This window comes from Dendroctonus ponderosae, unplaced genomic scaffold (genome assembly GCF_020466585.1).
Source record: "Dendroctonus ponderosae isolate FM_Combo_2020 unplaced genomic scaffold, Dpon_F_20191213v2 Dpon_F_20191213_3, whole genome shotgun sequence".
Taxonomy (NCBI): Eukaryota; Metazoa; Arthropoda; class Insecta; order Coleoptera; family Curculionidae; genus Dendroctonus; species Dendroctonus ponderosae.
Window position 1 is genome coordinate 9,551,322 of NW_026018508.1, and position 11,247 is coordinate 9,562,568.

Below are 11,247 nucleotides of genomic sequence, written 5' to 3' on the forward strand. Positions count from 1 at the left end.
CGAAGTTTCTCAAGAACCATTCGAGCCACAGAATTCGTTTTGGCATCGTTGGATAGAGAATTGAAAAGTCGATTCAGTCGTAACAACGTTAGTGAAGTTCGAGTAGTTTTGACCCAGAAAGCGAAATTTGAATATCAAACACTTAGGTGCCAAAATTTCATGTTTTCCGTCCCGTTTTGCTCATATCTCGGAGGCAAAATGAGCAAGAACGCTCATTTGTACATCATTCTAGAGAGAAGTAAATGGCCTTTTTAGAAAGTAAACCATGGATGGGGAAATGTTGGCAGTTTTCTCAAAAAAGGCTTGAATTCACGAAGTTTCAGATTTGCAAATCCACTTGAACATGACGGTGCTTTTTTCGAAGTTTCTCAAGAACCATTCGAGCCACAGAATTCGTTTTGACCCCCTCCCCCTGGATCCGCCCTTGGATTCACACTCCAGATGTGTCTTATTTTGTCTTTCTTTGATTATTGATATTACTAAAGTTGTTAGGCCCTAAAACTATGTGTGAAACACATGCATACAGGGTAATTTGAAATTGGCCTCATTCTTCTGGGGTTGGTTATGGAGTACAGGAGAAATAGTAAAAAATTAATTCTTACGCAAACCTGAGGATAATGGCAAAAAACATTTTTGCCACTTTGTATTTTCCTCAAAAAAATGTAGAAGAGACTTTTTTAATGCCAAAAAAAATTGATAATTTGGAGTCAAATCGTATTTGTTTATTTCCGATGCGTATTAGTATCCCATTAGGCTACCAATCGAACATGGAAATAATATGTACTTCTTAACAAAGTTGCCATTTTGGACTGGAAGATGTATTTTTTCTCGACAGCCTTTAAGATAACTTAAAGGAGGACTTAAGAAACTCCTGGACAAGGCGTTTCGAAATATTCTCCATGCTTCTCTGTTTTGCGCTTTGAAACCAGTTTTTCTGGCTACGTGTTTAATTTCGTCTAGCCATCTCTTTTGTGGGCTTCCCAAGCCCCGTTTAGTTTGTCTAGGCCGAGAGGTTAACATTTTTGTGTTTCACTTATTTTTTGATTCTGGCTACGTGTTTCGATTTTGCTTTGTTTTCTAATGTCCTCACTGGGAACTTTATCCCTTAGTGTTATTGCTCTTTCCAATACCCGTTGTGTTGTCGTTAGTTTGGATAGCAGCTCAAAGTTTAGTCTCTCAGGATGTATCTAAGATTTTCAAGCGCTGCCCAGGCTAGACCTACAGTTTTGTCTATCTCAGTTAGTTGCTTATCTTTAACTAGTTTAATGGTATAAAATATTTGTTGACATGTTCTTTTACTTGGTTGTTCACTACTACCTCTATTTCACTGTCGCTCATAATCTTTGTTTTATTTACAGTTCTATGGTTCTGGATGTGGTGTTCAGTTGTTCAAGCATCCTGCCATATCCTTTAGTTCATTTATTTCACTCGAGATCAGAACGATGTCATCGGCAAATCTCAGCTGACTCAGTTATGATCCATCTACTTTAATACCTGTTTGGTCCCTTTGTAACTGTTTAAATTCATTTTCCAATACCAAGTTAAACAACTTCGGGGATATAGGATCACCTTGGCAAACACCATGTTCAACATGTGTGAAAAGTGAGCCCTTATAACCCCTTAAAAGGAATGACGCCAATTTAAAATCACTCTGTGTGTGGTTGCATTCTGATTGATGGTACCGCCTGTTGAGACTCCTGCAGTTCTCAAGTAGTGGTCAATAAACATACTGTTTATCGTGATAACGGCCTTGGACTGGAGTTCTTTTCCTGAGGCAGTAAAATCTTCATCGACCACGTTTGAAAACATCGACCGGTGAAAATCGCTCTACTGCAAAAAATGAGAATCGAAAAGAAAGTCAACCGCGAAACCAAGAAAATAACTAGCAAACTAACGAGTCATTCGGACAAATAGTTTAACTTGTCGAACGTCGATATCAAAGCCTGGCTGTACTAAAAATAAAAAACCTTAGGGCGATCACCTGTAGCTAACACATGCGAATAGTATTACAGAGGAAATAGTATACAGGTACTAACTATACACAATGATAAAGAATATAATGAAGCAAAGTAACTAAAAAATAAACTCAAGAAAAATCCACAAACAACCTAAACGAAAACACCTAAGTGAAAAAAGTATTAAAAACGTTTTCAAGAAACACATTTTTTCGCTAAACTTTCATCATTCTGTTATTTACTAATAACCATTGAAAAGCCTCTTGTTTAGAAATATGCGGACGGTTTTCTATCGAAAATTTAATACCCTAAGATTACTGGACAACATTTTGTATCGCTTTTAATTGATCGTTTGAACTGAATACTAAATCAAAGAATGATCTTAATGTAAAAGTATAAAAATATGGCAAACATGTATTATGACAACAAGCTACAAGCAGAATCTTGACTAATTAAATGTTTTAAAAGAATATATAAGAGATAAACATTCACAGGCCAACAACAGACTTAGCAGTGACCAGAACCTATAATTCCAATATCTATTTAATATGCAAAAGTTTTTTGTTAGTTTGATTGGTACTGGTATAAGACCCACTTCGTCGTCTTAATTATATTTCTGTGGCGTAGGACATAAGCTATTAAAGGGCCAGTATATCAGATGATTCTAAAATTTTGAGCGCCATTATTGTAAACGGGTTTCCTAAGATTACGGATTTTTTTTTAATACAACTAAGTTTATATTTGGAAAATATTAGCTCTTGAAGAAGTTTAATTGTGATGGATAAGTGGAGGAATAGCGAATGGTTAAACTTCGCCTTTGCGCGACCGTTGAATGTGTGTTGTGCATTCTAATTTGTCTGCATGTATTAATAAAATCGTTATCTACTTATTTATTAATTGTTTAAAATAATGTTAACGTTACAAAATATTTATTGTCAGTTATAATAAATGTTATTGAAATCTTAAAATGTAGGTAAACAATACAGTTTGTGTATTGCTTTCTATTCTAATGCATGGTGTTATTTAGTACAAGCATTTTGATTATTGTGAAAAAGTAGACGCGGCCTCAACTCAATTGCTGATCGCTGAGCGCAGTACTCATGAAAAACGAATAATGCTGTTTACAGTTTGGTATAAACCAGCAGCAACAAGGATGCAAATCCATTTAAAAATTTCGCACAATTTTTTCTTCATGAAATTATGGTTTGAAGAAAAGCTTCGTTTCGAACGTTTTGTCCACTTTCCGTTAACATCAAGCTGTGATACGAGATCCATAATATTTTGAGAGCTGAAGCTGACGATGAGAATTTCTATGATAAAATATGTGTAATAAAAATACCTACCCATTGATATTTTCGAATTATTTCTGTACTCCTTAAATACCACATCCAACAAACCCGAAGGAATCATACCAACTCAAATCACCCCATATTTCGATATTTTCCATAATGTCTTTGCCTTAAATTGGTACAAACAGTCTATATTTACATTTCGCACATATCTTATTTGCTGTCGATTAAAGGCAATTTGAAAATATCCACAAATTGTAAAGCAATTTATAAACAAATTTGTGAGAAGTTATTCCGCCAATTTTGCCATAATTAGACATGCTGAAACTCGTTTCCAAGTGGCTTAGAATTTCTATATGTTTCCGCTTCACTAAAAATATTTAATCAATATCAAAGTTTTTATTACATTTCAATATACTTTGGCAATATTCCCTGGAGTTATGCTTAAACTGAACTTCCTTTCTCTACAGTTCATCTAGGCATACAAAACTTAAAGCTCTGCAGTTAACTGATTATAAATAGTTCACTACTCAATAGAACTTTATGCACTCGATGAACATCGTCGGTATATTGCAGACAATCGATATTGTACTGCATAACAATATTATTTTTAAGCAGATTTCCAGCAATTTAAAATATTTTCAAAGGAGAAAATTTAGCCACATATGACAATAATCACAGTTTAAAGTTTTTAAAAGAAGCAACGCATCATTAACAGCCAACATGTTAATTCTAAAATGTAGTAATAAGCGTGGCATTTTAAACAACGACTTTATGACTTTGTGCCACTTATTTTTAGCAATTTTAAGTACCCAAAAAGCGAGAAAAATTACGGACGTATTTATACAAAAATAACCTTCTTTCTACTATTTCACCAAGAATATAAGTATTTCGCTCTGATTCATCTGAAATATTAAGTATTTTATAATAAATCGAGAACTTCTATTTTATAATGAAACGAACATGTAACTTGGTTTAGTTATTTTTAACGTAGGTATACCAGTTTTATATAAAGTTATGAGTTCATTGAAACAATTACATATATGCAAACACCTTGGAGTTGAATCCAAAAACTGAAACAAGTAAGAATTCAGAAAATGTCCGTGTTGCCCGAAAAGAAAAAATCAAATATGTCAGAGCGCTCTGCGCTATTTAATCTTGTAATCGTTTAATAATATCATCTAGTAATCGCTACTTTCTGTAGATTAGATATAGATTGAGATAGATGTAGATATAGATTTGAAATTGTTATGTATCAAAAAAAATTTTTTTGGTGGTAACATTTCATAAAGCTATCAAGAATCAAAACAATTTACAAGTACAATTTATTTCAGTCATATTTCCTGTTCCTAGTAAACCAGACGATTCACTTAAAATATATCTTAGCACATGAGGATGAAGAGTGAAGATGATGCTTATCAGATTTAATAATAATTAACTCATAAGATAGATTCAAAAGGGTAGTTCTCATTGTTGAAATTCTCAAATCCAGGTACTGTGGGTGCTGAAAAGTTATTCCATCTATATTTACACTATACTCTTCTTAAAGAACAAATACTTTGTTTTATAGAGAACTTTTTTCAGCTTTAGTACAAAATAAAATATAAAATTCAAACTTACTGTCATACATCGAAACATTCTGTTCATCGTAGAACTATGTGGATCAACAGTCTTCAACAATCTTCAGAAACAAATATACCACTCACTCATAAAGTCAGCACAGCGATACGAAAAATTTACTTATAACACAAGTTCAATGTCATTAACAACACAAACGCATTAAGTGCGAAGATGGTTCTGTAGTCGATGCACGTCTTCTACTAATACTCGCGGAATCAAACCAATTGCGGATGGTCCGACTAATCAGGATTAAAAACTCTTAAATGAAAGTACAACCGAAGACGATACATTGCAAGCTGGTCAACCGGTACTCTTGCCGTGAATTGATTAACACAATATTTGCAGGATAGGTGAATGTTCTTCGGATGTTGCTTTGGTGTTTATTGGAACGATACCGTGATTAAGAAAAGGAACAGGAACTAACGTTTATTTATAAATGATTATTGTCTAAGTGGATGCTTAAAAAATCGAATTTTTTACGTTATTGGAAAAATTGGTTTCATGAGGTGAGGTATTCTTATATTGCCACATTCTGTCATATTTATTTAATGCTGCTAGAGAACATTTAATAGGACATTTTGGATCAATTTCTGCAATCAGACTGCAGAACAATAAAACCATTCAAAAATGATGAAAAGTTCAATGTACGAAAAAGGACCCTTTTTGCCACGAGAGCTACCATAAACCAACGTGCCTTAGCTCTTAATACTTATAACGTCATACTTTAATAAATTTTATATTAAAATAAGCAATTTTTTTCTTTCCTTCAGTTTTGTATATTAATGTCAGCCAGCCATTTTCAACCACTTGTTGAAGCCAAATGTTTGTTATTTAGCAAATAACGCCCGAGACGCCGACTTAAAAAATATCTAGACGGATTCAACCCTGCTTTAATTTCAAATACCCTCGCATTATTATATACAAATTAGATCAAGTGGTGTACAATTAGATAAATCTTTTGTCCGAGATAGCGAGTTTTGTAGGTACCGTGAAAGTAAATTTTCTCACACATTTCGATATTTTTTAAGGTGCACAAATACAATCTTGCCGAAGTATATATTTTACCCTCCTATACAACATCGAGCATTATATGCTAGACAATTATTTTCCGTCGATTCAAGCATATTTTTGCAAGAAAACGTATTCCCAACTCTAAAAAAATTGCCAAAAAGCTGATCCGAGAACTCGTGCCAAAATAAAGCGACTGGAACGGCTCCTAATGAAACGTGCAGATTGAATGTGAATCTTATCTTTAAATCACTTTTGAACGACACAAAAAGCAAGTTTCCTATTTCGTCGGAGTAGTGAATGCGGATCTAACCATGTCTCTACACAACATTTCCAGCTGAAAAGACTCAAAGTTTCATAAAAATCGAACAACAGTCCAAGCGTATTTAATTTAGCATGAAAAAGTCTATTCCGCTCCATGATTGAAATGTCCATATATGGCTGGAAAACCTGTTTTGTTCAAGGCGACCATCCAATCTAGTTTGAACCAGAAACTTGCGATTGAAAATATTTTAACAAAACAGTCAACAATAAAAAAACTTAAATCGAAGTGCAAATCTAATGACTTATTGCGAGTCATCCAAAGGGCGATCAAACAAACGCGTATATCATCACGTTAATTCTATAGTTCACTGCCTTCGGAAAGTGATAAAAGCCTCAATATAGCTTGAGTTTTTTGTGGAGAAGGTGAGTAAATATTCAGTTTGGTGCGGAAAGTGAACAAAATACGACGTTCGTCTTTTGTTCATGGACAGCATATACAGGATGATTTGGTGCCAATAAGACAAGTGCGCTATATTATTCGCTATCTGCTAACTGAAAGATTTAAATTTTAAATTCAAACTGGATCTTTATTGTTTGTTCCAGTGTAATGTGAGTTTTTTAGGGTTAATGGGTCGAAAATGGAGGATGGGGAGCCGGCTTGCAGAACACTGAAAGACATGAATTCTAATCTATAAATCATTTAGCTTCAACTGAGTTTTCGAGACACAACTGAAGTGGAAGGCATTTATTATTTCTCTTCATTTAATACTGGGGAGTCAAAAGAACAAAAAAATCATCGTTTATTTAAAAACAATACTTTAACAAAAAATATATTCTAAACACGATTTATAATATATAGATTTGTACAATGCTCAAATATTAGCCAACTTTAAAATACCTACAATGTTTCTGACAAATTTGTCAATTATATGATAAACTTTACAAAAATATACATAGTGTTAAAAAAAATATCTTTATTGTTCAATGAGGGTAACACAACACTCGTCTTATCACATTCAACCACATGGTAGCGAATTTTCTGAAAATGTAGCAGGAAGGCATTGCAGTTATTGAAGACTGTAAGTCCGAAACTGATATTGCCTCCCGCTGTTTGTGCACATATGTGTACTAGTAATAAGCTGTGCCACCAACCTCTGTTGCATGAACACTGTTTGAGTTATAATAAAACAAAAAACCATAGAAAGTTTGAAGAAATGTATCTACATCGGAACATACAAACTGGACAATTTCACAAAAACTAAACACGCTCTAATTATAACCAAATTATCGTAAAATTAAAGTAATCCAGTGCATAAAACTCAGCATAGCTCGCATGTTTCGAATTACTAATATCTATTGCTTATCAATTAACATCCAAACACATTTCTCGTGTGCAAATATACAATTACATAAATTCTCATGAACTTAGCGTATAAAACCCCATGCAAAACTTTTTCACAATACACAAATCAACCATATCTGCAATATTTTATAATTAGCGGTATAAAATAGTTCCTTCGATGGTCATCACTGCATTTTTAATTAAGCATGTACTACCGACAGCAACAATACAATATGTAACTTCCAAATTAAGATAATGGTGTATGGAACCCAAGTACGACCTTGCTTGGTCAATATATGGATGGAGTGGAAACGAAATAGTTGTAATAATTGACGAAATAGCGAAAATGCGAAGCTAACTTTTGACTGGCTGAGTCTTGAAATCTGATTGTTTTGCCATTCGACAGTTCCCTCTTCTATGAAGAAATACAGAGAAGTTCTTCTCTGATGCGAAAACCATCAGCGTTTTGAATCTTTTCAAATTTGTAAAAGTTGCTATTTCTTTTTCAATGTTACGTTATCTTAATGGGTAAGCCAACTTTTCTTCAGCACTTTTCGGAAATTTTACGAAATTGGTTTCAGATTTTCTGCAAAACTGATCAGGGTTAAACCGCGAAAATTATCTGAACTTGTTCTCATCTAGTTGTAAACAGTCAGCTATAAGAAGATCGAAATAGCCTTCTTCTGGACGACTTTGAAATATAGCGTGCGTCTCATGTTTTTTTAAGGAAATATTCTTCTTTTTCCTACCCATCTAACAAAATAAAAGTTAAACTTTCACGTCGTCCATCTTTTCAACGGTTTTTCTCAAAACTATTTCACGAATTGCTCTCTTAACGCTATAAAGGCATCACCTAAACCACGCCCCGACTGCAACTGCGACTGCGTCCAAACGCAGCACCGAGTCGCCGATCGCACCACGAAACCACACCTTTAGCAAGCACGAAGCCAGGAAAGATGAGTGGAGTTTAGTGGGTAGGATTTCTACTACACTCAAGTTCACTGAAGCAAAAGAATTATAAATTTTAGTCAGACTATTTTTTGATGGTTCAAAAAAGACAGTTTCTTGCTTATTTTTGTGATTGCTAGTTTTCAAACGCCATGCACGTCTGAGAAATCGCATTTCGTATGCGGCCAGTTCAAAAAAGCATGTTTGAAATTCAAATGAGCCAAAATCAAATAATTTGTTGGGAAGAATGAAACTCGATTTTGCTCAAAAACGGTGACTTTAAAGTTGAGCAAAAATACCCATTTTAACTGAAAAGCTCCAAAGCTGATTATGTAAATAGCTGACGATGGATTGTTCCATTCGCACACCACTGCCACACCAAAAAACTTTTTCCTTTACAATCGGGCTTTCCTAGGCTTTAAAGCACTAGTCCCCCACATTCTCCGACTATTTTTCACCGAGAATCAAGAAAAACTTCACGCAATAGCCTTCGACTTTCGTCTCTTGTACCGTAATGTATTGTTTTTCTATTTACTTGTTGATTTCACCATGCTGTTCACATAGTTTTTTACAAAATACCTGTTTTTTGTAAGCATTATTGTCTTACAGTTTTTTGTTCACGATATTTTGAATTTATGTGAATTTTCAATAATCCCGCATTAAAACCAAATATTTGGATTAATACGTTGAGACCGCAGCCCATTTTTTGCTCCCATTTATCGGCAACTATTCGACAAAATTTACTTATATTACAGTAAAAAGCAACACCTTTATTAATAGGATAAGATCGATTAATATTGTAAGAACAGCACTTCTTTATTAAGAGAGGATTCACTTAGATGAACCGACATTAGATCAATTTGCATGTTAAATAGCGCAAATGGTATTAATTTGAAGGGCAAAGTAGTAAATTCAGCTCGATGCTGGTTTCAGTTACAAAACTTAATTCATATTATTGCCATTTCTCAAGTAAAAAGGAAAAATGATTAAAGTAGAGTGGCCAAAAGACTGGCTCCTATTCATTTTTTTTTCATTTAAAATAAATTAAGTCACTAAATATCCTATTGGTCCCTGTGTCACTATTTGGAAAACACAATTTATAAAATGTGGAAAGAGGAAGACAATACATACATATAGCACAATATTAAAAACACGATAAAAAGAAATGTGAAAGATACCCTGCATCAATGTGACCACAGAAGGAGACTGAATTTTTTGTATCGGCCAGAATTCAAATCTTGCATGTAGATATTTTACATGGGAAATAACTACACGTTGATTGCTGATTTTAGCCGTTTTTCATTTCTGCTTAGTGTTGTCAATTCACATTTTATTATAATTCGAGTTTTGGGAAAGCAAACCATATGTAAAACTGCATATTACATTTAACACTTACTACTAAGCTCATAATGACTTATAATTAGTTTTACATAAATATAATCAATTAAATACAATGGTCTACATCTATTCCTCATAGAATATAAAATACTTGTTATAATAGACGAGACAATTCCATTAAAAAATCTTACACAACACTATAAAAGTCTTATTACTGTTCATCTGACTCGGGAGTCAGGACTACTTCTATCATAGATAAATCAAGCATATGGCGTTGATATTTCTTAAAAAACGCGTGTGCGGACGCAACGCTTTTGAAAGTAATGGTTGCATGACGATCATTTTTATCCCTGTGCAGCTTCTGCAATTAAATCATACATTAAATCTAATCTATTAACATCCACGTTAACATTTTATTAATCTAGTATCATATTAATACTTTTGTATAAAGTGTAAATCCGAGGCTCACCAAACTCGGTCAAACCGACCGCAAGTACCTACGCAGATCCCCAAGAGTTGCTATAAACAAGTTATAGATCCGGACAAAAACTAGCATTCAGGAAAACAGTATACCGACAAAAAGTATTAATATTAATCAAACTGTTTCGGAACTGTATCAGATGGGGCAGGCAGTTGTTTAATCCAAAGTACCCTCAAATATTTAGTTTTATTTTCTAGAATACAGCTAATGCCTTTGAACACTAAATACTCTATGTGTTATTCAGCAAACAGTATCAAGCAGGCAAATAAAGAACTTCTAATTAATGGTCTGGCGCAAAGTAACAAAACTTTGAACCAGCGTATAGGTCTCACTTGCTCAGTTTGGTGCAGCCCCGCCTGAAGTCTAAAATAGGGTCGTTGCACAATTTTTTTATTTGGAAAAATTGATTAATGACGAACAAATAACGGCCCTGCAGTTTTTTTCCTTGTTCTGCCTAGCCATAACGAATTTATCAGAAAAGAAATGGAAATTGTGGTTGAAAGCAACTACACTGATGTTTTTCCAAAAAATCACATTTATATTTGTGAGGATCATTTTGAGGAAAGGTTACAAAAGTATGTGCGTTAAATTTAGATTGTCACCTTTGTTTTGTTATGTGCAATTTTTGCTTATTTTATTTCACTGCTTGAAAGAGACATGAACAATTTTATGAGTGAAAAATGATGGGAGGACGGAAAAGAATTAAAAAAGATGTTGATCCACATAAATTTGAGTGTCAAAAAGATAGAAAACGAACTACTGACCCTCCTGTACGAGCCGTAGTTTTGAAACGAAATAGAATTAACATTATAAAGGACGATTTACATGCAGACATAGGTTTTTAGTAAATCTAAACTTAACAACTGAAATGTGAGATAACATATCAGAATTTTCAGGTGGCATGTGTGAGAGTTCACTCCTTTTAAGTTCAGAAAAAAAGATTAAAATTTAATGAAAATGATACCAATGCGGAGCACAAGCAATTTGCATTAAAGCACACTT

At 33.8% G+C, this 11,247-nt stretch overlaps 2 protein-coding genes across 2 annotated transcripts in view; both read right to left on the minus strand.

The window, feature by feature from the left end:
- Positions 1–5,197, minus strand: part of LOC109539055 — an 18,935-nt gene extending 13,738 nt beyond the window's left edge. The window contains exon 1 of the mRNA XM_019906573.2: positions 4,865–5,197. Coding sequence (XP_019762132.2) covers positions 4,865–4,891 — 27 coding nt within the window. The 5' untranslated portion in view covers positions 4,892–5,197. The remainder of the gene's footprint in view (positions 1–4,864) is intronic.
- Positions 5,198–7,336: 2,139 nt separating this feature from the next.
- LOC109539043 overlaps positions 7,337–11,247 on the minus strand; it is an 18,643-nt gene continuing 14,732 nt past the window's right edge. The window contains exon 10 of the mRNA XM_019906560.2: positions 7,337–10,125. Within this exon, the coding sequence (XP_019762119.2) occupies positions 9,976–10,125 (150 nt within the window). The 3' untranslated portion in view covers positions 7,337–9,975. The remainder of the gene's footprint in view (positions 10,126–11,247) is intronic.